This window comes from Triticum urartu, chromosome 2 (assembly GCF_003073215.2).
Source record: "Triticum urartu cultivar G1812 chromosome 2, Tu2.1, whole genome shotgun sequence".
In the NCBI taxonomy this organism is placed as follows: Eukaryota; Viridiplantae; Streptophyta; class Magnoliopsida; order Poales; family Poaceae; genus Triticum; species Triticum urartu.
Genome location: NC_053023.1, coordinates 614,245,708 through 614,271,135, shown reverse-complemented (window position 1 = coordinate 614,271,135; position 25,428 = coordinate 614,245,708). Strand labels below are relative to the sequence as shown.

The window sequence follows — 25,428 nt, the reverse complement described above, 5'->3', positions numbered from 1 at the left end:
TGATAGATGGTCGATCGGATCATGGCCATTTCTCTTTCTTCTTCCAGGAGGTCGACTGCGTCCTGCCGGGCTTGTTCTGCTTCTTCTTCAGAGTAGAGCTCGACCCAAGGGGCGTTGTGAAGCATGTCACTCGGCAAGACTGCTTCGGCTCCGTAGACCAGAAAGAATGGGGTTCTTCCGGTCGATCGGTTCGGGGTCGTCCTCAATCCCCAAAGAACTGATGGAAGCTCGTCAACCCATGCACCTACTGCGTGCTTGAGATCGCACATCAATCGAGGTTTCAGTCCTTTGAGAATTAGGCCGTTTGCTCTTTTCGCCTATCCATTCGACTGAGGGTGAGCGACCGAAGCATAGTCGACTCGTGTGCCCTGAGAAGTGCAAAAGGCCCTGAATTTATCGGAATCGAAGTTCGACCCATTGTCAGTGATGATGCTGTGCGGAACTCCATATCTGAATATCAACTCTCTGATGAAACTGATAGCAGTGCAAGCATCAAGATTCTTGATAGGCTTAGCTTCAATCCATTTGGTGAACTTGTTGACTGCTACTAGCACATGAGTGAAGCCGCTCCTGCCCGTTTTCAGTGGTCCAACCATGTCCAGCCCCCAAACAACGAAGGGCCAGACGAGTGGAATGGTTTTCAGAGCTGACGCGGGCTTGTGCGACATATTGGAGTAATACTGACATCCTTCACATTTGTCGACTATCTCTTTTGCCATTTAATTGGCCCTTGGCCAGTAAAATCCCGCTCGGTATGCTTTAGCCACTATGGTCCGAGAGGACGCATGATGACCATAGGTCCCCGAGTGGATATCATCAAGGATCATCTGACCTTCTTCTGGTGTTATACACTTCTGACTGACTCCAGTCGCGCTTTCTCTATACAACTGTCCCTTTATGACTGTAAAGGCCTTGGATCGACGGACGATCTATCGAGCCTCTTCTTCGTTCTCTGGGAGTTCTTTCCTTAGGATGTACGCGATGTACGGTACTGTCCAGTCGGGAGTGATGACCAAGACTTCCATGATCAGGTCGACCACAGCTGGAACTTCAACTTCAGTCGGATCCGTGGTGCTTTTTGGCTGCGGGGCCTCTTCAGTGAAGGGATCCTCCTGAACTGATGGTGTGTGGATGTGTTCCAAAAACACATTGCTGGGAATGGCTTCTTTTTTGGAACCTATTTTTGCCAAATCATCAGCTGCTTGATTTTTCAGTCGGGGTATGTGATGAAGCTCTAACCCCTCGAATTTCTTCTCCAGCTTTCTCACTACATTGCAATAACCAGTCATGGCTGGACTTCTGACGTCCCATTCCTTCATCACCTGATTAACCACCAAATCTGAGTCGCCATAGACCATGAGGCGACGGACGCCGAGTGAAATGGCCATGCGCAACCCATATAAAAGTGCTTCATATTCCGCCTCGTTATTGGAGGAATCAAAGTGGATTTGAAGAACATATCTGAGCTTATCTCCTCGGGGGGAGACCAACACCACCCCGACACCGGAACCATTCAGCATTTTGGAACCGTCGAAGAACATGGTCCAATGCTCCGAGTGAACCTGAGTCGGCAGTTGCTGTTCAATCCACTCGGCGACGAAATCTGCTATTGTCTGGGACTTGATAGCCTTCTTTGCCTCAAACTTGATATCTAGAGGAAGGAGTTCAATCGCCCATTTTGCCACTCGACCAGTTGCATCTTTGTTATGCAGGATCTCTGACAATGGAGCGTCGCTGACGACTGTAATGGAATGATCAGAGAAGTAGTGAGCAACTTTCTTTGTGGTCATATAAATCCCATATACAAACTTCTGATAATGAGGATATCTTTGCTTTGACGGGGTCAAAACTTCAGAAATATAATATACTGGGCGCTGAACTTTGAAGGCTTTTCCTTCTTCTTCCCGCTCGACCATAAGTACCGTACTGACGACTTGTCCCGTGGCTGCGATGTAAAGCAGCAAAGGCTCCTTGCTGATTGGGGAAGCAAGCACCGGCTGGGTGGAGAGCAGAGCTTTGAGCTCTGCAAACGCTGCATCAGCTTCGGGAGTCCACTCGAACTTGTCGGACTTCTTCATCAATCGGTAAAGAGGCAATGCCTTTTCACCGAGACGAGATATGAATCGACTTAAAGCGGCCAAGCAACCAGTAAGCTTCTGGACGTCGTGCACTTGCACAGGACTTTTCATTCGGAATATAGTACCGACTTTTTCTGGATTGGCGTCGATTCCCCGTTCGGAAACGAGAAAACCGAGTAATTTTCCGCCAGGAACTCTGAATGTGCACTTTGATGGATTAAGCTTGATATCATACCTGCTGAGGTTGGCAAAGGTTTCATCAAGGTCAGCTAGAAGGTCGGAACCCTTCCGTGACTTGACCACAATGTCATCCATGTATGCTTCCATATTCCGACTGATTTGAGTGAGCAAACACTTCTGAATCATCCTCATGAATGTGGCTCCGGCATTCTTGAGGCCGAACGGCATGGTAACATAACAGAAGCACCCGAATGGAGTGATGAAAGATGTTTTGATCTTGTCAGGTCCATATAGACGGATCTGATGGTACCCGGAATAGGCGTCTAAAAAAGACAGTCGCTCACATCCCGCAGTCGAGTCGACTATCTGATCGATGCGGGGAGAGGAAAATGATCTTTCGGGCAGGCACGATTGATATGTTTGAAGTCAATGCACATGTGAAGTGACTTGTCCTTCTTGGGGACCATGACAACGTTGGCGAGCCACTTGGAGTGGTAGATTTCTCGGATGAACTCCGCTGCTAAGAGCCGAGCCACCTCCTCGCCAATAGCCTTTCTCTTCTGGACGGCGGACCATCAGAGATGTTCCTTGACAGGTTTTACTTTTGAGTCGACTCTTAGGCGGTGCTCAGCCAGCTCCCTGGGAACACCCGGCATGTCAGAAGGCTTCCATGTGAAAATGTCCCAGTTCTCACGGAGGAACTGGATGAGCGCTTCTTCCTATTTGGAGTCGAGTGTTGTTGAGATATGAGTTGGAGCAGCGCTGGGATCGGTCGGGTGGATGTGAGCTGTCTTCGTTTCGCTAGACGACTGAAAAGCTAATTCTGTAGCGGGCTTCTTGGCTCGCAACAAATCACTCGGGTCTGCGGTCTTCTGGTATTCCTGCAGCTCCACCACTGCCATCTGAGCATCAACGATCTTTGAACCTTTGTGAAAACATTCTTCCGCTTTCTTCCGATTGCCCGTAATAGTGATCACACCTTTGGGGCCAGGCATCTTCAACTTGAGATACACATAACATGGTCGGGCCATGAAGCGTGCATAAGCCGGCCTGCCCAGAATAGCGTGATAGGCACTCTGGAAGTCTACAACTTCAAACGTCAACTTTTCTTTGCGGTAATTCTTGGAATCACCGAAAACCACATCAAGAGCAATTTGGCCGAGTGATTCAGCCTTCTTCCCAGGAATGACTCCATGGAAACTCATGTTGCTGGTACTGAGTCTGGACATCGGAATGCCCATCCCTTTCAACATCTCAGCATATAATATGTTCAAACCACTGCCACCATCCATCAAGACTTTGGTCAGTCGAGTGCCTTCAACAACTGGGTCGACCACCAAAGCTTGCCTCCCAGGGGTGGCGATGTGCGTTGGGTGATCGGACCGGTCGAATGTTATGGCAGTTTGAGACCACTTCAGATAACTGGGTGTCGCCGGAGCAACCATATTCACCTCTCGATTGATAACTTTCAGTCGACTTTTGCTTTCAACATCAGCAAAAATCATCAGGATGGAATTGACCTGGGGGTATCCATCGTCACTATCTTCCTTGTCCTCAAGTTTGTCCGACTCCTTTTCCTTATCTTTGGGATGCTTGCCCTGGAACTGCTGGATCAAGAGTCGGCACTGTCGAGTGGTATGTTTCGGGTAAATGAAATTACCCTCTTCATCTTTTTTGGTGTGGACGAGACATGGCAAATCCAACACATCATTTCCGTCCTGGTCTTTAATTTTCTTGGGGTTCCAAGGTCCTTTGGGTTTCCCTTTAAACTTTCCTTGGGTTACAGCCAAGGCTTCCCCAGGAGCAGCTGGCTCGGCTTTCCGCTTCTGTTTCTGATTGGAATTTCCTCCGGTTTCTTGAGCGACTGACTTGAGCTTGCCACTCCTGAGTCGATCTTCATCTTCACCATTAGCGTACTTGGTGGCAATCTCCATCATCCGATTCAGAGACATATCTTCGGTCCGACCGAATTTCAGATTCAGTTCTCTGTACTTGACGCCTTCTTTGAAGGCACAGACTGCTTGGTGGTCAGGCACATTCTCTACCATGTGATGTAACGTGATCCATCTCTGGATGTAATCCCTCAAAGTTTCATTCGGCTTCTGCACGCAAGACCGCAGTTCAGTCAGCCCTGCCGGTCGCTTGCATGTTCCTTCAAACGTGGTGACAAACACTCGGGCGAGATCTTCCCAAGTGTAAATGCTGCTGGGGGCTAACTGGTTCAGCCATGCTCTGGCCGAGCCCTCCAACATGAGAGGCAGGTGCTTCATGGCCACTTCATCATTGCCACCGCCAATCTGGACGGCCACTTGGTAGTCTTCAAGCCAAGTATCGGGCTTGGACTCACCAGTGAACTTACTGACTCCAGTCGCCAACCTGAAGTTGGGAGGAATCACAGCGGCCCTGATGGCTCTACTAAAGCACTCTGGCCCCGAAACATGTGCTCTGCTGCTGGTAGGTGCATCTCTGTCGTGACCTTCTCGGTGAGCTCTGTTCCTGTCGACCAAACCTTGAACGAGAATGGATCTCGCATCAAAGCCTGGCTCGCTGGAGTCGACTGGAATCCTTCGCCCAACACTACGAGGGCGCCTGTCATCCTGCTGTCGAGGCGCATACGACCCGCTCCTCGAGGGAGGGGTGGGCACTCGACGTTGATCGTCACGATCGAATCGGTGATCATATTGCTCACGGTTCCCGTACTGACTATGCCGGTCCCCACGTCCCTCACGCCTTGGAAGCGATCTTGGGCTATGAACCGACTGGATTGTGTCTGCAGCAACGAATCTGCTATGAATCCTGTTCCGCGACTGAGAGACAGCGGAATTCTGGTCTCCTGCTGCCCAGAGTAATGCTCTGATCTGCAGTAAGCCTCTGCCAGCCTCCGACTGGGAAGGCTGAATCGATTCTGCTATACGGGTTGCAGCTGCTAAATTCCGAATCGGAGTTCTATATACCTACGGGGGCGGAAAGAGCTGACGCCGACTGGATTCTGGAACCCGTTGTCGCGCACGCTCGTCGAGTGCTCGCTAGAGGTTCTCCAGTTGAGTGCGCTCGGCCAAGTTTGCCAGGCGTGCGTCCTCCAAGGCACGAGCCTCGGGGGTTTCTCCAACGATAGGAGTGTGTAGTGCATCCATGTTCCGGCGACGAAATTCTTCTCTCTACAGCGACGTGAGAGGCTCGGGGAGATATTCCTCATGGGGACGCAACGGGTCGCCTCCACCTGCGCCTCCGTCGGTGCGGGGAAAACCGGGAGGACTGGGCGGTCCATCGACCATCAGAACCTCCGCCGCCGGATCGCTGCTGTCGCACTCGGATGCGGTCTCTGCGGAGCCAGTCGACAGATCGAACAGGCCGTAGAGGGATTCATCGGGCTCGATCGCCGCGACTTGAGGGGTGGCCGACTGGCGTGCCACAGCGTGTCTCACCCACCGCTGAAGTCTCGACCGACCGGAGCGCTTGCGCCGGCGGGAAACAGGGAGGGAGGACAACACAGGAGCCGACCGGTAGGGGGCGACGGTTGCCGCAAAAGGATGCCGCGGACGCACGCGCGAAAGTGCGTCGCCCCGCGGACAGGGAGCGCGTCCGCATCGAGCGCAGCCTCCTGAAGCCAAGCGGAGTCGTCAGCGATGAACGTGAGCGCGCCGAGACGAATCTCGCAGCCCTCCATCAAAACTCCACCGGAAACCATGATGATTCGGATCGGAAAAAATCGCAACTCCTCCAACAAATCGCTAAAACACCTGCCCCAAGGTGGGCGCCAACTGTCGTGGTTCTAAGTCTGACAGGAATGTAGGGGGTAGGTATGGAGAGGCAAGATCTTAGCTATGGAGAAGTTGTAAGCACGCGAGGTTTACGAGTTCAGGCCCTTCTCGGAGGGAGTAATAGCCCTACGTCTCGGAGCCCGGAGGCGGTCGACTGAATTATGCGTGTATGAATTACAAGGGTGCGAACCCTTTACACCGAGGAGGGGGTGGCTTATATAGAGTTCGCCGGACCCCTTCGGCCCTCAGTTATGCAGGGTTTTAAATACATTAAGGTCGGGCGTTATTGGTAACGCCCTTAATAAAGTGCTATGATGATCATAAAAGCTACTTAATAACCGACCGTTAGCGTGTGGAGTGCCTTTAGGTCTCCTGGCCGTCAAGTGGTTTGGTCTTGGTCGAGTGATCGCTTCTTGGTCGAGTGTCTCCGAGTCTGTCGAGTGGAACACTTCCAAGTCGATTGAAAGGCGATTTCTTCTAGAGATGTCCTTGAGTAGGGCAGTTTGGACATGTCTATGACCCTACCCTAGGTACATAGCTTCATCATCCACCTTGTTGGTTATAGCATGTCGTCTAACTCGACACAACATCTGCCCTGATCGATTGTAGCACGTCGTCTCACCGGTCGCAACATCCGCCATCGATGGGTGCAACATTTAGTCACAACGGTTGTAGCATATGTTGTTGTTGCTTGCAACATTTTTCATCGTCGTTTACAACATCTGTTTTGTATCCCATCCATCATCCGATGTCCTGGTCGATTGTAGCACGTTGTTTCACCGGTTTCAACATCCGCCATAGATGGTTGCAACATTTGGTCACAACGGTTGTAGCGTCTGTTGTTGTTGCTTGCAACATTTTTCGTCATCGTTTGCAGCATCTGTTTTGTATCCCATGCATCATCCGAACTGAACATGTGATCAGTTCTGTCACAATCCCATGAGCTTTGTACATCTACCTCCCATCGGTTTTGAGCAAGTCACCAACGCGTGACCCCCTGCACATAATCCTCACCAAGCAGCTTCATACTCTCTCTTCTTGGGATCCAATTGTGATGGGGGATATGGATTGTAACGACATCAACATCAGTAATTGATACTCCCTCCGTCCCACAATGTAAGACGTTTTTTAACACTACATTGATGTGAAAAAATGTCTTACATTATGAGATAGAGGGAGTAGATGATTACTATTCAACATCAACAATAAGAAAGACACTAATCGCTAAGCGCGATTTAGGAAAATAAAATTACAGTCTTTATATTACAATCTAGAGGATAAGTAGCACGACTGTGATTATTTATTTCTAGCGAAAAGTATGTTTTTGGTCCCTTAAGTTCATCAAAAGTATATACTTGGTCCCTCAAGATTTTTTCTAGAAAAAAGTATGTTTTTGGTCAACCCAGTCAAACCCGTCAACGTGGTCAAAATCTGGTTTTGGACCAAACTTATCCGGTTTTGAGACATGAAGGATGAAATGTCTACCAAAAATTCTTAAAAGACCAAGCTTATATTTTTGAGGAACTTGAGGGAACAAAAACATACTTTTTTTTATTTCTATAAGGCATACAGAAAGTACGTACGCACATCCCCAAGTTTTACTTGTTCTGGTTTGCTTCCTTCCTTTTCTGGGCAATGGACTCGAACAGGCTTCCATCGAAGCAGCCACGAACTGCCTCCTTGAAAGGAGCCCGTCGTCGCCTTTGGCGAGCACGTACAACAGTATCCACTCCAGCTTACTCGCCATCCTGAATTAACGCCATGATAACATAAGCATCTCAGCTATTGAGAAACTGGAACTGACAGCATTGCAGAAGTGTTCACCGTCCAGGTAAGTCGAACGCCAGCCGCTGGCCTTCGGTCATCCTCCAGATCTCACCGAAGGTGAGCTTGTCCGGCACCGTGCGCGCGTTCTTGCTGAATATGTTGTCGAAATTCACCGGCATGAACCTAAGCTCCCACGACCGCACAAGCCGGTCATGCATGTAACCAAGCGGAGCAGACAGCGAACAATATGACGTTTTCTGAACTAGTAGAAGGAATTCAAGCTACGTATGTACCTTCCTTCCGTGTCGTACGTTGAGGTGTCGCTGCCATGCTTAGCCCTGTGGATGTTGCTGATGTAGACTGGGAACAGGGGAGATGGTATCCAGCCCTGTGGAAGATGAGATGAATGAGAGCTTCAAGTTCAGGAAAAGAACGCAGTCCAACATTCATTTGAACCTTTTCAAGTTCTGAACCTTTTTGCACTTACAGGCAGAGTCGGAAAGCTTAGGCCAACGTTCATGACGACTGCCATGATGAAGGACGCGACCACGTTGAAGCCCAACGCCCTTAGTCCTGGAATTCGTGCAGGATCAACGATGAACTGAACAGTCGACCGGCGGCAAGTTCATGCCATGAGATGTTTTCCAGAGAACACTACGGATCACCGTGCCTTACCTCCGTAAGTCTCCCAGGGATAGACGACGCCGTCGCCGTCGAGGTCGAAGAAGGCCACATGCTGCTGCAGCACGCTCCTCTGCCGGTGCTCGTGTGGCCCCTCCTTGGTTCCTTCGGGATGGTTCACGTCGGGCGCAATCAGAGCTCGTGCCAGATCTGCGCACATGTTAACCATGCGTTAGTGCAGTGCTGTGACACCATGAATATGGTAGGGAGGAATCGAAGAAGCTGGCCGGGCACTCACAGGGCTTGGGAACGAGCGTCTCCAGGTCTGCCCGGACCGGCCGGTCGGCCGTCACCGGCGCCGCCTTCGCCACGGATGACATCGCGTCAGTGGGCACCTTAGCCTCGTCCGCCATTATGCTCTCTGCCTCTGTGCCACTCTACGTTGCAAATGGCGATCAGTGGTAACGGAGCTCTTCTTATACACGCGCGAGGAGTGCGGACAATGGGCGCGGGAAAGCCCGGCGGAAGTCACGAAGTGTGCGTGCAAGGCAGAGTACGCGAGCTGCCGTGCCGCGCAGAACCTTCTCTGTGCTGCTCGGGAGCTGAACGTACGTACGCCGTGGCGCTCGTTCTCGCCGTCCATCGGAAGACGACAGTGCGGCACGCGTTCATGCACGCCGCGCCAGTCTTTTATCTCCTCACGTGCCGTACGTGCCAGAAACATATAATTGCACTCGATTTGCCGATATGAAAATGTTCATATGCACATCCTACCCCTATGAGTATCTCCGAAAGACTGAGCCGACATATCATTTTAAAATTTATGAAGTTATCGTAGGCACCTCGTCGTCGACGGGAACGTATTCTCCCACTGAGTACGCCTCACCGGAAATTCTGAAATAAATTCATAAATAAATGCGAACATCAGGATTTAAACTCTGATAGACTGAGGATACCACAGTCCCTCTAACCATCCAACCACAAATTGTTTCGCAAAAATGAACGATACAAGTCTGCACGTACATATACAAACTCTCCTCTCTACCTTCGTTCCCGTATCTCCCATACATTCCTTATCGATCAATTAAAGCAACACCTTGTCGATCAATCGCTTAAAGATATTCTGCTATCTTTTCAGTTTTATCATATCAATCTTTACGTGACTTGTACTTTGTTCTTTATGATATAAATGTGACACGTATTATCATGCTAAAAAAAATTAAAGCAACGCCTTGTCGATCAATCGCTCCACCGGCTCGTTCCCTAACTCGATTGCGTTTGCTGATAGTTTGACCTTTTATACACTGATCGTTTGACAGTTGCCAATTTGACCCTTTGACCATTTGACTATGTTGGCCATCGACTTCTTAAAGAATTTGAAAAGGTTCACAAATATGCAAAAGTTTATGAATTCTACTAAACAAAATCATGAATTTGAAAAGGACCGCGCTACAAATCTGATGCCAGATGTTTAAACATGCCAAATCAAACATTTTTTACGGGAAATTACATGTCATGAACCTCACAATTCCCTTCGGCAAGCATGGAAATCTTGGCATGTTCAATTTTTTTCACCAACATTTGCCATGTTTGCTGAAGGAAATTACCTTGCTCTTGACACGTAATTTGTCATTAAAAATGTTTGATTTTCCATGCTTAGAAATATGACGTTAGATTATTACCATTTTCTTTTGAAAATAGTTCACGTATTTGAAAACTTGTTCATGAATACAAAAAATGTTCATGAATTCGAAAAAAAGTTCAGAAATTTGAAGAAAGTTTATGTATTTAGAAAAAAGTTCATGAATTTGGAAAGAAAAGTTCATCCAAATTAAAACTAATAAATAAATACTAAAATAATACATACACGAACAAAAGCTGGCCAAAAACGGACAGAAACAAAACACAAAGAACCGGCCACCAAAAAAGCGCTAGAAGAACCCACTACGCTACAGTCATAAGTGGGCTGGCCCGTTTGGTCCGGGTGTGTGCGCCCCTTACGCATTGGCTCTACTCCGCATTGCATCTCTGCCATGGTTCTAATTAAAGCGTTCAATGTGCATTACAAGATCATAATTATGTACGGCCCGTCCTCCCGCGCTCTCAAGGACGCATTCTTCGCCGAGCTCATCACTCAGAGGCCTCCCACTGGTACCCTTTGGCTTTATCTGGGAGATTTTAACCAAATTTACAGAGCGTGTGACAAAAACAAGAGAAACATCGACACTAGACATCTTAAACGTTTTCGTGCAACGCTCCAAAGTTGTGGCTTGATGGAGATCCACCTCCAGAATAGACGTTTCACGTGGTCAAACGAGAGGGAAACCCCGACCCTTTGCAAGCTCGACTCGTTCTTTTGCAACGCGGAGTGTGACGATCAGTTTGGCAGCCACATCCTTCATGCACTCTCGTCCTCGCTCTTTGATCACTGCCCCCTCCTCCTCGCCGAGGTTAGGGGACCCCAGAGACCGCGAAGCTTCAAGTTCGAGAATTTTTGGGTTTCTCTTCCAGGGTTCAAGGAGGTCATCCTCAAGGCATGGAATGAGCACACAGACCATACCGAGCCGTATCAAATCCTACACTACAAGCTCAAGAAGACCGGTGCCCGCCTTTCCGAGTGGAGTAGGGGGTTGTTCTCCAAAGCGAAGGTCCATCTCCACGCCGCCCTCTTGATGATTTTGCACCTTGACATGGCCCAGGAAAATCGGCAACTCTCTGTGGAGGAAGGGGACCTCCGCAAGCGGCTCAAAAGACGAGTCATCAGCTTAGCGGTCATGGAGAGGGCTCGTAAGAAGCAGTGCGCGAGACTGGCCAACATCAAGGAGGGTGATGCAAACACCAAATTTTTTCACCGGAGGATCAATGGGAGACGCCGCAAAAATTTCATCCACATGCTTAAGCATAATCAAGGATGGATCACCGACCATGATGCCAAAGAGAAGGTTGTCCATGACCACTTCACCGAGGCCATGGGAAAAGGGCGCCCGCGGGTGCGCGACTTCAATTGGGAAGAGCTTGGCTTAGAGGTACACAACTTGGACTCCCTCGCGGACCCCATCACCACGGAGGAGGTGCACGAGGCCATTAAGAAAATGCCAAGCGATAAAGCACCTGACCCAGACGGTTTCACCGGATTGTTCTTCAAGAGTTGTTGGAACATTATCAAGGAGGACATCATGAGGATAGTCTCTCTTTTTGGCAACCTACACACGACAAACCTCACTGGCTCAACTCTGCAAACATTGTACTAATTCCTAAGAAGGAGGGTGCTGAGGGGATCACCGACTTTCGGCCTATTAGTATCATCCACTCCATTGCGAAGATTGTTGCCAAAATTTTAGCAATTCGGCTAGCGCCTCTCATGAACAAGCTTGTCTCCAACGCGCAAAGTGCTTTCATCAAGACTAGGAGTATCCATGACAATTTCATGTATGTGAAAAATCTCGCGCGTCGCCTCCACAAGAGCAAAACTCCGTCCCTCCTCTTCAAGCTTGATATAAGAAAGGCTTTCGACTCTATGAGATGGGAGTATATCATTGACATCCTCCAGCAGAGGGGGTTCCCGAGCACCTCTCGGAATTGGATCACCGCCCTCCTATGCACCTTCTCCTCGCGGGTTCTCCTCAACGGCATCCCGGGCAACCCCATTACCCACGGAAGTGGCTTCCGGCAGGGGGGGGGGGTCCTCTCTCACCCCTGCTATTTGTCATTGCCATTGACCCCCTTCAAAAGATCCTTGAGTTGGCAACTAGGAAGGGGTTGCTTCACAAAATCCGTGGCCGTGGGCCCATCATGAGAACATCCCTCTACGCTGATGACGCAGCCGTCTTCGTTGCACCCATCAAGAAGGATATTGACAACCTCTCTGTGTTGCTCGGTGCGTTTGGTGATGTCACGGGACTATGCACTAACTTCCAGAAGAGCTCTGTGGTCCTGATTCGATGCAGACACCTACAACTCGACAACATCCTCCAGAATTTCCCCGCTGCCCGTGCTTCCTTCCCAATAAAATATCTGGGGCTACCTATCTCGGTTTGGCAACTAAAAGTTCGGTATTTCCAATTCCTCGTGGACAAGGCCGCTTCCAAACTTGTTCCATGGGACGGGCAAAATATCACTGCCATTGGTCGGGCTGCCCTTGTCAAGTCTGTGCTATCCTCACAAGCCATCTACTTCATCACCCCACTGGTCGTTCCACCGAGCATCCTCCACAATATCAACAAGCTTGAGAGAGCTTTCCTTTGGGCGGGAACATATAAGACTACCCGCGCGAAGTGCAAAGTTAATTGGGAATCCGTATGTCGGCCAATCGAATATGGAGGTCTTGGGGTGCTAAACACGGAGAAATTTGTAAAGGCTCTTTGTTTGCGTTGGCTTTGGTTCGAATGGAAGGAACCCACCAAGCTATGGGTTGGGACGGGCAACCCGTGCGACGAGATGGACAAAAATCTCTTCTATGCTTCAACGATCATAACTGTTGGCAACGGTGCACGCACGTCATTCTGGGACTCCCCTTGGGTGCGGGACCAAAAGCCAAGAGACATCGCACCACTTATTTACGACGCTTCCTCTTGGAAGACTTGAAAACTTCGGGAAGCCCTCCAGGATGATGCTTGGGTTCGCAAGATCAAGGTCACTTCCAACTTCACTTTCGGACATCTTCGACAATTTATTGAGCTTTGGTCCACCATCCGCGATTTTCATCTTGAGGCGCACGCTGAAGACGACATCGTGTGGAAACACATAGAGAGCGGGATATACACTGCCAAATCCGCCTACTTGGTCCAATTTTTCGGCATCATCAGCTCCCTCATGGAGCTTGCAGTGTGGAAGGCCTGGGCCCCGCCCAAGGTCAAATTTTTCGCGTGGTTGGCCATGTAAAATAGGGTTTGGAATGCCGACCATTTGACCAATCGGGGATGGCCCAATTGCGGGCTTTGTCCTCTTTGCAAGCGTGGGTAAGAATCCATCGACCACCTCCTCTTCAGATGCTGGTACACTACTACTTTGGGAAATGATAAAAGATTGGCTCTAGCTCAAAAGCATCAACACTTCCGCTTGGCACCTGGCCCGGTCAACCGAAGAGTGGTGGATCGGGCTCTCCGACTCTATCATACCAAATAGGAAGGCCATGGCCACCCTCTCCATGCTCACCTCTTGAACAATCTGGAATGAAAGGAATGGCCGCATCTTCCAACTCAAGAGTGCCCCGCCGACGATTCTACTAGCTAACATCAAGATTGAGGCTCATACTTGGATCACCGCGGGTGCAAAGAAATTGGGATCCATCATGCCACGAGAGTAAGCCTTTTGTAGTGGTGTTGTAGCACGATGTGTGTTGTAACACAAAATTCAAACTCTCTTTTCCCTCTTAATTAATGGATGAGGCAAGTCTTTTGCCTCCTTTCAAAAAAAAAAATTTGACGTCAAATAGGACTTTGTACCAAACATGGCCTAACTTCGAAAAGAAAAAGTATATCGGGATCCTCTTTCTGGAGTTTCAGTGAATGCAAATTGTTGAGCCGTTACCCAACTAATGGCAATTCCATGCGAGCAGCCTCAATTGTTTCAAATTATCATTGAAAACGACGACGGTGTTTCTTTTCCTGATGAAACTTTGAGGAGGGCACAACTTATTACTTCATGGTAGGAATACATGAGGCGGTAGCTAGTCCACAGTCTTACACAATACACATGAAGACGTTCCGGGCCGGCAGCGTTGCATGCTACTGCCGCTTCCCGTGTGCCTGCCTCCTCTCGTCGGCGATGAACTCGAAGAGGCTACCGTCGAAGCAGCGGCGAATAGCCTCCCTCGGAAGGTTCCCCTCCTCGTCCTTGGCGAGCATGTACAGCAGCATCCACTCCCCCTTGCTCGCCACCCTGAATCAACAAGTACCCACGGATTTATCATTAGAACACATTTCTGCCGTTTCACCCGAGAGAATGGAGCACAAGATCAGCGTGCAAATGGTCCAACGTGTAAAACGAAATCAGACCATCCAAATGGGTCGTTCGCCTGCCGTTGGCCGTCGGTCATCATCCAGATTTCCCGGAATGTGAGCTTATCCGGCGAGGCGTTCTTGCTGAATATGTTCTCGAAGTTCACCGGCATGTACCTATGAGCATTCACACAATCGCACATATATGCCGGTCATGTAACTAGCAGATCACAGACCATTCTTAGCACTACTGGGAAGTGTTTGATCAGTTACATACCTTCCCTCTGAGTCATAAGTCGCGGTGTCGCTCCCATGCTTGGCCCTGTGGATGTTGTCGATGTAGATTGGGAAAAGGAGAGATGGCACCCAGCTCTGTGTCCGGAATACAATAGGTACAACAGGGAATTGTATCAGCCGGGGGCCGTGGAGGATGTTCCTCGAGTTAATTCTGACCATTTCGAGACTTACATGCAGAGTTGTGTAGCTCAGGGTAGTATGTATGCCTATTGCGATGAGGATGGAGACGATCATGTTGAAGCCCAATGCCCTCAGTCCTGAAACCAGTGCAATATTATATTACCAACAACGAACACTTTTACTGGCTGCTCAACATGCTATCCGTGGAGGAAAACTGATTAAAGTTTACTGACTGCTACAGTACGAACTGACGTAACTGAAAGTTTACCTTGGTAAGTTTCCCATGGATAGATGACGCCGTCGCCATCCATGTCGAAGAAGGCGACGTGCTGCTGCAGCACGCTCCTCTGGCGGTGCTGGTGCCCGCCCTCCTTGCTCCCTCCGGGATGGTACACGTCCGGCGCCACCAGGGCTCGGGCCAGGTCTGCAAGTCACGGGCCTGTAAGAATTCGCCGACCGGGCCAGCGGGGAGGGGAAGAACAATCGAAGAAGAATCTGGGCTGGGCACCCACAGGGCTTCGGGATGCGCTTCTCCAGGTCCGCTCGGACGGGCCGCCGGGCCGTCACGGGCGCCCCCTCCGCCACCGGCGACAGCTCTTCTTCCCTGACCGCCCTTGTTGCCTCCTCGGCCATGGCGCTCGGCTCGATCGCTATCTCTGCGTATCACACTGTGCGTTACGGAGGGGTCGATGGTGTGTGTGGGTGAGTAAATTCTGTGGCCTTCTGCTCTTCTTATACGGGGCGGGGGCGGCAAGGCCCGGGGGAGGTGTGTGCCGTGTACGCATATGGGCAGCCCGGGGGAAGGGATGAGTGTGCTGACTCGTCGGTCATGCGGGGCACCAACCTTCGCCGTGGCGGTCGGGTGGCCAAACGTGGTGGCATTCGTCGTGGCACTCTTTCACGGCGCACGTCACGCGCGTGCCTGTGTGGCGGTGTGCCTGCCTGCCTGCCTGCCAGCACATAGTTGCGGTCGATCTGCTCGGCAAACTCAAGGGAGAGTCAGGCGGCGCCGTCGGTTTGGCCCGTCCGCAAAAGTAGTGTCACGGGTATCGTGGCGTGACGCCCATGGAAGTTAAATACCTCCTCTGTTTTTCTAACACGGTACAGACGCACATACATTCACACTCCCTCTGTTTCTTTTTATATGAAAGTTATAAAACTGGTGAATGAAACTTGTGTTAAAAATGATATTATAGACGAACTGAGCGTAGCTCACATGGTTAGGTTCCTTGTAGTGAAACCAACTCATCAGTGTTCAAGTCCTAAACTTGATATTGGTGTTCGTATTTTTTTGAATTTATTTCAGCTTTCTGACGATGTTCATTCAGTGAGAGGGGACGTTCTCGTCGACTACAAGGCGCTTGTGCTGACTTCATTGATTTCAAGATGATTTACTAGCTAAGTATCTCACGGATGCTCATACGCCTAGAGTGTGCGTGCATACATTCATCTCTGTGTGTAAGCATCTACAATTGTACTTTCTCCGTTTTAAAATAAGTGTCTTAAGTTTAGTATAACTTTGTACTATAAAGTTAAGACTTATTTTAGGATGGAATGAGCATTGTGTTTAAAGAAAACGATATCACAGAACTGATGAACGATGTCAAGTGAATCTCAACTTCAAGTAAACAAAAGTATTGTGTTTAAAGAAAACGATATCACAGAACTGATGAACGATGTCAAGTGAATCTCAACTTCAAGTAAAAAAAAGTATTGTGTTTAAAGAAAACGATATCACAGAACTGATGAACGATGTCAAGTGAATCTCAACTTCAAGTAAACAAAAGTATTGTGTTTAAAGAAAACGATATCACAGAACTGATGAACGATGTCAAGTGAATCTCAACTTCAAGTAAAAAAAAGTATGTGTGAATCTGGGCATGGAGACCTATCGCTTTTTTTGACTAATTAATTGCCGGAAAAAGTCTAAAATAAACCTTGAATTTGTAGACAAGTGTTAAATCAAACCCTAAATTTTTAATCCCTGAAATCAGCACACCAAACTCTTCGATCCCGGTCTATTTTAAACCTTAAACGCATTACCAAACAGGGATTGCGGATGTGGCAGCTCAAATCCGGGATTTGATTGCGACCCGACACGACTTGGGATTCGGCTGTGACGGGTACAGTGAGTCGAACTTCAGACCTGGCCGTGCAAAACTCGTATTGCTTGCCACTCCCACTGCAAGCTATTTTTGTGATAGACAAGAGCGACTTTGTTTAACATATAACAGCGCCGAGATTTGGAAACATCTCGGAAATTTTATGAAACATTTTCTTGAAAATTGTCATAACAAAATTGAAATCCGAACATTTTCGCGAATTTTTGGAATTGCGATCTTTTAAAAAAACACAAACAAATTTTGAAAACATGAACCCTTTTTAAATCACCAAAAGAATTTTTTGTAAAAACTGATTTTTTTTTAAAACCTGAACACAATTTTAAAGTGCGGAAAAATTTGAGACCTGAACAAATATTTTAGATTTGTTCCCATTTTTAACAAAATAGAAAGTGCTCACACTTTAATTTTTTGAGGTTTTAAAACTATGTTCACATTTTTATATAAAAATGTGTACGTTTCAAAAAAAAATTTAATTTTATTTTGAAAAGTTTCTTGAAAATTGTCAAAAAAATTGGAATGAACATTTTGTTCAAACACAAAGAAATTTTGAAAATGAGAGCTATTTTTTAAACCTGAACATTTTTTAAAGTGTGAACACTTTTTGAAAAAAAACATGTTGTGGTATGTAATTAAATAGTTTCGTGCTTCTTTGTTTCAACTAATTGTCATCGGTTAGGTTGGCTAGCGGGAGTTCGGTGTGCTGATTTCAGGGATTAGAAATTCGGGGTTTGATTTAGCTTTCAACTACAAATTCAAGGTTTTTTTGTAGACTTTTTCCTTAATTGCCCGTGCATTGCAACTAGGCATGAATGTTTTAATAGCTCAACACTTATCTTGACAATCATATATCTTTAGAATTCTTCATCCATCTTCCTAACAAAAGATCCTTCAAGCAACATTGTCATTGTTTATAGATAGATAAATCAAACTCCTTAATCCTCCTCGATCTGCCATCTTGGTCTCCCCAATCCTACGACGTTTCACACCCACGCATCAAATTTTGAGGAGGTTTTTTGCCATATCTTTTCGCCAAGAATTAGCGTTGAGGCCTCTCCCGTCGTTCCCTTCCTACACCTGTCCTCTGTGAGGACGCGAGCTGGCTGAGGCTATCAGGGGCCCCATATGTTTGGAGGGATGCATATGCCGCCATTTTCGTAGCGGTAGCTCCACCTCTCTTGCCTCGTGCGCCGGCCTCCCCTGTGTGGGCCACTGTGAAGTTTGTTGATGTGTTGGTGTGGTCCAAGTCCTCTAGGTGTTTTTTTTTACATTGAAATGTTTTTATTCCATTAACCAACGAGCGCAGCGCGACCCGGCCATACGGCTTGGGGACTGGCGTCCATCTTCCGCCGCGAGGGCGTCAACTACCGTCCGCTAGAGTTGCTCTCACCTTCCGGTCGCCGGCGAAACCCTGCCGCGGCTAGGAGGTGACACACTCCAACACTGAAACAAAATTCCATTACCTGTTCTAAACACAGGGGGAACTTTTTTTTGCGGGATACAAGGGGAAAACTCTAACAAGTACTCCCTCCGTTCGAAATTACTTGTCGTAGAAATGAATGTATCTAGATGTATTTTAGTTCTAGATACATCAATATCCGAGACAAGTAATTCGGAACAGAGGGAGTACTATACTAACATATCAACAGTGGCGTAACGTAGCTACCCTTTTTCCAAAGAACCAAGAAAACTGCCGTAACGTAACTAGAAATGACTAAACGCAACGGAGGCCTCTACACGCTAATCTTGTGCTGTAATACTATTGCTACTTACAGTAGAACCGAAGAATTCAAACAGCTACCGTCGATGCAGATTTCATAGCATAGCGGGCCCAATCTCGCGCCCTTTTGTCGGTGCCTCGGGGTGGTACCGCTTCCAAGGCCTGTAGTTCTTGCTCCCAAGCATCTTCTCCACCTCCTCGAACTGCAGGCCCTTGGTCTCCGGCACGGTGAGGAACACCACGATGAGCGCCATGAACGACACACCGCAGAAGAGTAAGAAGGTGGCCGCCGAGCCCAGCGCCTTGGTCAGGGTCAGGAACGTCTGTGTCACGATGAGGTTGGACACCCAGTTGGCCACCGCGGCGATGCCGCCGCAGACTCCCCTGAACCGCAGCGGGTATATCTCCGAGTTGACGATCCATGGCACGGTGCCCATGCCGGGCGAGTAGAAGATGATGTATGCGCCCAGCGCGAGCAGCGCCAGCCACCCATACTTGTTTGGGCACCCTTCTGAATAGAACTCACGGTGGTCGGCATGGCACACCCCTCGCGTTTCGTTGTTGAGTGCCAGGCAAGCGCCGGGAAGAAGCTGTGCATGGAAAGATTCGCCGATCATGAGCAATTCCTGCAAAAGAATGACACCAGTTTTACAATGATGAACAAGGGACCGAATTTACCGTGTTTCCTTGATGAGCACAAAACCCGCACGTGGATGCGGCCCTGAGGCAGTCCATGCAGCTCCAGTGGACGTTGGGGTTGTACTCTGGGCACGTCTGGTTAGCGAACGGACGCATCTCCACATCCCTGACAGGTGGGGCATTGTGCGCGGCTCTGAGGAAAGTGCTGCCAAGCACAGCGAGCCACACGACGATGCCAACAAGACTGAGGAGCATCAGGCGCCTCCGGCCGACCCTGTCCACGAAGAACATGCTGACGATCGAGCCGACGGCATTGAGTCCTGAGGTGATGAGTGAGAGGGCCATGGCCGTGTCGTTGGACGCGAAACCCGCCAGCTGGACGATCGTCGGACTGTAGTACATGACGGTGTTGATGCCGACAAACTGCTGGGCGACCTGCACAATGACACCGGCCATGAGGCCACGGCGGACAACCTTGCTTCCAAATGCTTTCTTCAGCTTGCCAAATACGCTCTGCCCGCCTATGGACCCCTCCAGGACCATCTCATCTTCAACTGATTTTCGCAAGGACTCAATCTCTTCTTCCACCTCATTTGCAGGGTAAATCTTCCGCAGAATGGTGGCAGTTTCCTGTTTCCTACCCTGTTAGCCAAGAGAACGAAACCTTTTAGAAATTTTAAGCACATTTCCTTTGAAAAGACATACTGCCAACATTTTAATTTCTCAGCAACAATTTTCTAAGATATTGTACTATGTACAGACACTAGGCTATGTGACAATGGTGTTTTCCAATAATCTGACAGCTCATTTGTGCAGAAATACTGACCTGCCTGTATAACCATCTTGGTGATTCTGGGAGCGTCAACATTAGTATGAACTGAAGAAGGGCAGGGAATCCTGCAATGCCAAGCATCCACCTCCAAGTTCCCGGCACCTGACGGAATTCACAGAGATATCATTATTGCTACTATTTGATGAAAAGATTTGATCATGTATCAAATAATGGAACTTTTTTTTGAAGGAACATGGCAGTAGTTCTGCCTTCTCATATTAAGAAGAGGGAAAGGAACCAAGGTTCCAGGTGTTGTACAGAGCGACCAGAGCCCACACACACATTTAAAAGAAACAAAACTCAGGAAACCCAAAAAGGAAATAAAGACACTAAAAAGTAGCCTCCTTGAACATTGCTATTTCATCTCTAGCCATAGCAGCGAGAGTCTCGGGGGAGCATCTCTTCACTTCAAAAGTCCGCCTATTTCTCTCTTTCCAAATAATAATGGAACTTCAAAGTCAGTCATCTAGTACCTTGGTGAATGCCAGATTAATAAGGTATGCCATGAACTGCCCTCCAGTGATAAGAAGGCCATTTGTGCTCACTAGCGCCCCTCTTATTCTAGCTGGGGAGACTTCAGAGATGTACAGAGGCGCAGTCATGGAAGCCATTCCAACTCCAAGACCAACAAAGCCCCTCCCAACAATGATAACAGCAGGTGACGGGGCAAAGGCCATGATAGCGGCACCTGCAAGGAACAGAACATCTGCGATGATGAGGGAAGGCCTCCTTCCAAATCTGTCATTCATCCAGCCACCAAGTCCAGCTCCAACAATAGCTCCAGCTACAGCCATACTCACTATTGTTTCCTGCATTGGAATCAATCACACCATGAGATGTTATAGCTACATGAGTAATTTACTTAAGGGCTTAAGATTGCAGAAACTGAAGTCGAACCAGATTGCAAAATCCATTAATATAACCACACGTACCCTTAGAGTGGTGTTCTTTTGTAACTCGATAAAATCATCTCGGATGAACAGAAGTGCTCCAGATATGACACCTAGCAACAAAAACTATATGTCAACAATGAGATAAATTTGCCATCAACTGCAACCCCAAAGTTTAGGTAAACATATATAGAAGAAACATAAGCATCATCATGGTACCTCAGCAAGTCAGCGGTAGAAATAGAGACCAGTGTGCCTGTATCTTGTGACGTGTAAGAACATAGTTCATACCTGTATCATACCCGAAAAGAAGACCGCCGATGCCAGCAGAGAAAACAAGTCGAAGAATATAAGGTTGGCTACAAGTCAGGCGTAAGCACTCCTTAAAGTCAGCCTCGTCTGCTACACTGGCGCCCCCTTCCATTGCATTCAACGGCCCTTGTGCACCTGACATACGTTCAGAAGAGCTTGGTCACTCACGCACCAGTAAGAAGAAATCCAAATGTACTAGTATATAGAGAATACAGGCTTTGGGCCAAATAAATACTATATGGTTGCTAAATAAATATAGAATGATTACTGAAATTTAAACAACTTGAGTAAATTATCCCGTTCACAGATAGGCCCTGTTCGGAGGTACTCCGCTCCACAGCTCCACTCCTGGAGCTGGTGGAGTTATAATTGAAATTTACGGAGCTCCAGTTTACTGGCTCCGCAGCTCTCCGGAGCTGGTGGGATTCCGAACGGCCCCATAATATATACTTTTATTGGATCACAGAATCTCAACATCAACATCAGTGAACGCAAACTGGGAAAGGAATCTGGACAGACATTGGGTACTAGAAACTGACATTCATGGGTGGGCAGCCTTAAACAATGCCACTTTAGGCTCGGCCAACAGAGAAAACAATGCTACTTCAGGAATCTAGCCATAAATCGAGAAGATGGAATCGATATGTCCTACGTAGTAGATATCGTAACTATAATATGTACAAAGTTGAGTCATCTATTTTGGAACGGAGGGAGTATATACAAGATCCTATGATCCTGCGCTGTCGTGGTAAACGAAACCTCAATCTACGAGAATCTGCAGAAAACAATGATAAAACCAAATTTCTCCTTTCCAACCCGAAACTAATCTCGCACCCAGGATTCGCAGGGTCGGATCCAGATTCTAGATGGTGATGTGGAAGTCAGTGGGATGTAACCAATCGCCCGATTCGGAAGGGGGAAAAATCGTCGAGACCATCGGATGAGTGAAACGGCTTATACCTCAGCAACCAATTTCCAAAACTGCCGACGGGGCAGCGGCAGCAGCGTCGACTCGACGGGGCAGAAACGGGAGGGACGCGCGCGCGTCAGCGGCGAAAGGGGTTTGCCGGGGCTGAGAGGCGTCGGCGGCGGCAGTCCTGGGGCGCGGCGGTGGGCGGAGGAGAAGTGTAGGAGAGATCTTTATGGCCGCATTGGGCCCGAGTGGAGCTTGAGTGGGCCAGGAGCACGGCACAGGCAGGTCGGGGGGAGGGGGCGGACGGGGCGGCGGGGAGCGATGGATTTTTGAGGCGACGCTGGACGGGAGGTTCGGGAGTCCACCACGGGTCCGACGCCACGACGGGCAAGTGGTGCGCGCTTGCGGCCGGGTCCTTTCTCCGGAGAGGGCGGGAGCGCCTCCATTGCTGTCATGCTGTGTGCGTGTGCGTGGTGTGCGGGGGAGAAACGGAAAGACAAATCCCACGGCAGCGTATTCGGTGCTCTTGCTGGTATCTTGGGATTTGTTGCGTCTGGCGTGCTTCCAAATCATACTAGCGTAACCAGAAATTCAGGAGAACCGATTGAGGCCTCCTTTGGTTTACATGTACTTTTGCAGGAATTTTTCGGATGGATATGAATTTGTAAAATTCATTTGGAGCCGTCTGGTTCGTACACGTGAATTCCTTGCCTATGTGGGATAGAGACCTATCATTCGCATTTCAAACGAAATAAAACAATAGCCTGGACCCGATGAAAAAATTGTTATCATATGATTCAAGTGACATCTCTTTCCTTATAGAAACTTAGATACGTGCTATCTCATTTCTTATAATATTCTCGATAAATTTGACAATTTTAACTTGTGGATGAAATCATTTCATAAAATAAATTGCTTCTAAAAAAATTTCATTTAGCTGACCTTTTTGACTAGCGCCCGATACGAAGACGCCACACTACACTGTGCAACGCCTGACAGATAGGCGCTACACGTCTGCCAGCGTCGCATCTCGGACTGCCTAAAAATTACTAAATCAGTGCGCAGCCCCTGAGAGCTAGGCGCCGCACTATACAGTGTAGCGCCTAGCCTCTGGGCGTTGCACAAAACGCCTAGAGGCTAGGCGCTACACTGTATAGTGCGGTGCCTAACTCTCAGTCGCTGCACGTTGACTTAGTAATTTTCGGATCATACGGGTGCAACACTGGCTAGGCGTGCAGCGCCTCTCAGTCAGGCGCTGCATAATGTAGTGTGGCGTCTTCGTGTCGGGCGCCACTAAAAAGGATCAGTTGAGTGAAAAAAAATTAGAGACAATTCATTTTGTAAAATGATTTCATCCACAGGCCAGAATTGTTAAATTTGCCAATATTCTTATCTTATAAATTAAAGAAGGCCGATCGCTACGAGCTACATCTGAGGAAACACAAATATGTTGGTCGTACATCAAATTGTGCGGGATGATCATTTTGGTGACTAAAGTCAAAAAATATGTGAAACTGATGCTCAAACTTGACTCATGGTGTAAATACGATGCAACTTTTGTTTGAAGCCGTCAACGACGCATGTGCGGCGTGCTAGCATGGTGCTTGGCCCACTGTCAATGACTGAAAGGGAAGGACATTAACATCGCATTTTTTGGAAAACCTCCCAAACAACATGAATTAGCACCAAATCTGGTTTAAAAACCCCAGAACACTACTATGCGTGTCTAACAGACTAACACGTCAAGTCCCATCGGTTGGTGAATAGTATGAACAAAAATAATTGATATGTACTCCCTCCGTCCGAGTTTATTAGGCCCGGAGACGAGATCGGCATGACCAAAAAACCTAGTAATTCGTCTTGATTAAGGCGAAAATTTCTGGTGTTTAATTGCAGCGTACGCTTTGGGAGCCACGTAAGTTAATGCGCGCATTAGCTAATCCATCCAGTGGCCCAGAGTCCATGCGCGTGCTGATGCATGGCTGCCGGCATGACCAATCAGATGAGCAGGAGAAGTGCATGCGTCCGTTTCGGTCGCTGCATGCAGCCGGCTAGTTAATTTTCCTCAGATCCGTCCCAACTGAATGGGTTTGATTCCAAGGAAATTAATTAGAAGGGCCTAATAAATCGAGACATGTTATTATGACTGAAAGGACTAATAAACCCGGATGGAGGAAGTAAAATGGTAGCGAACCTGCAACCTCGTGTTAAGGATGCTATCCACTTCACTAGATCTCACTGATAAACGGAAAGGATAACAAGACTTAGGGGTTGTTTAGTTAGTGCCCAGGCCTGCCGGACCAAATCATGGCGAGCCAAAATTGGCGCAGGGATCAGCCGCCACCAGCTCTCTAATGAATAGGCATGAAGTACGTACGTGTGACCAAAAAAATTGGCAGCAACTATAAAAATTGGCATCAGTCCAAACCCCTACCAATGCTGGTAGTCACGATAATTTAATTCGTGTCCAGGCTAATCTACACCTGATGGACAGTAAAATAAAAACAAATAGCATAATTCTTTTTTAAAATGTTTTTTTAAATGCTAGATGCTCAAATGTGTGATGTTGGTGCAAAAACTAAGTGTGTTTGGACATTTGAGGAACTCATGGCAAAAAAAGACAAAATCAGGTGTGAAATGTTTTGTTTTCAGAAGTTTCTCAGCCATCCGATTTTTTTTTTGCCACGAGCTCCTTGAATGTACAAAGTTCATCAAAATTTGCATGGGATCACGTACATGAGCATCTTGCATAATCTACTCTTTTTTTCTATTCAAAACGATCTTATTGTTCATAATAGCTACATTCGTAGTCAATGCCAAATTTTGGTATGATAGCTCAAGGCTGTCATCCGAACACACCTTACCATGTCTTGTAACTAAACACGCTCGTGGAGCTTAAATGGGCTGCAATCGGTGCGACCTATTTTTGACATGGTAGTTTTTTTTTTCTTTTTTAGAAACTTGTAAACCGTAATCACAATAAAAATAATGTTTGTATCTTGTAAACAAATACATACAAATAAATAATTTACTTTAAAAATATTCACGTAATTAAAATGATATTTATAAATTATAATTATTTTTGTAGAATTAAAATAATATTCATTTGAGGACCTGCAGTCTGGAGGCACACTATTCTCGTATTTATGTTTTCATATATCTTTTCTATTTATTTTGTTTAATATACATGTATGTATATTGCAAACACACAAACTTTATTGACACACATGAATAGTCTT

At 47.7% G+C, this 25,428-nt stretch overlaps 2 protein-coding genes and 1 pseudogene across 3 annotated transcripts; all 3 read right to left on the bottom strand.

Moving 5' to 3' along the window:
- Positions 1–7,469: 7,469 nt before the first annotated feature.
- On the bottom strand, positions 7,470–8,952 carry LOC125539187 (annotated as a pseudogene).
- A 4,959-nt stretch (positions 8,953–13,911) lies between these two features.
- On the bottom strand, positions 13,912–15,487 carry LOC125539186 (peroxygenase 1-like). Its single transcript, XM_048702557.1, has 6 exons — positions 15,276–15,487; positions 15,032–15,187; positions 14,815–14,900; positions 14,624–14,718; positions 14,404–14,523; positions 13,912–14,287 (listed from the first exon to the last, which is right to left on the bottom strand). The coding sequence occupies exons 1-6, from the start codon at positions 15,394–15,396 to the stop codon at positions 14,134–14,136; spliced, it is 732 nt and encodes a 243-aa protein (XP_048558514.1). The 5' UTR covers positions 15,397–15,487; the 3' UTR covers positions 13,912–14,133.
- A 2,840-nt stretch (positions 15,488–18,327) lies between these two features.
- On the bottom strand, positions 18,328–22,694 carry LOC125539185 (inositol transporter 4-like). 2 transcript variants are annotated; one of them, XM_048702555.1, is made up of 7 exons: positions 22,237–22,694; positions 21,256–21,411; positions 21,007–21,077; positions 20,548–20,883; positions 20,069–20,176; positions 19,282–19,884; positions 18,328–19,193 (listed from the first exon to the last, which is right to left on the bottom strand). In XM_048702555.1, the coding sequence occupies exons 2-7, from the start codon at positions 21,386–21,388 to the stop codon at positions 18,699–18,701; spliced, it is 1,746 nt and encodes a 581-aa protein (XP_048558512.1). In that variant the 5' UTR covers positions 21,389–21,411; positions 22,237–22,694; the 3' UTR covers positions 18,328–18,698. The 2 variants fall into 2 exon arrangements, with proteins under 2 accessions (XP_048558512.1, XP_048558513.1); XM_048702556.1 differs by lacking the exon at positions 22,237–22,694 and having other exon boundaries at positions 21,007–21,090; positions 21,256–21,393.
- Positions 22,695–25,428: the final 2,734 nt, after the last annotated feature.

Excerpts from the sequence above, each read along its gene's own strand:
- LOC125539186 (XM_048702557.1), bottom strand. The coding sequence starts at position 15,396 with ATGGCCGAGGAGGCAACAAGGGCGGTCAGGGAAGAAGAGCTGTCGCCG. Across the intron at positions 14,719-14,814 it reads TGAGCTACACAACTCTGCAT|AGCTGGGTGCCATCTCTCCT; the intron begins GTAAGTCTCGAA and ends TTCCGGACACAG. Across the intron at positions 14,524-14,623 it reads ACTTATGACTCAGAGGGAAG|GTACATGCCGGTGAACTTCG; the intron begins GTATGTAACTGA and ends GAATGCTCATAG.
- LOC125539185 (XM_048702555.1), bottom strand. The coding sequence starts at position 21,388 with ATGGAAGGGGGCGCCAGTGTAGCAGACGAGGCTGACTTTAAGGAGTGC. Across the intron at positions 21,078-21,255 it reads TCTTTTCGGGTATGATACAG|GTGTCATATCTGGAGCACTT; the intron begins GTATGAACTATG and ends TTTTGTTGCTAG. Across the intron at positions 20,177-20,547 it reads TTAATCTGGCATTCACCAAG|GTGCCGGGAACTTGGAGGTG; the intron begins GTACTAGATGAC and ends GAATTCCGTCAG.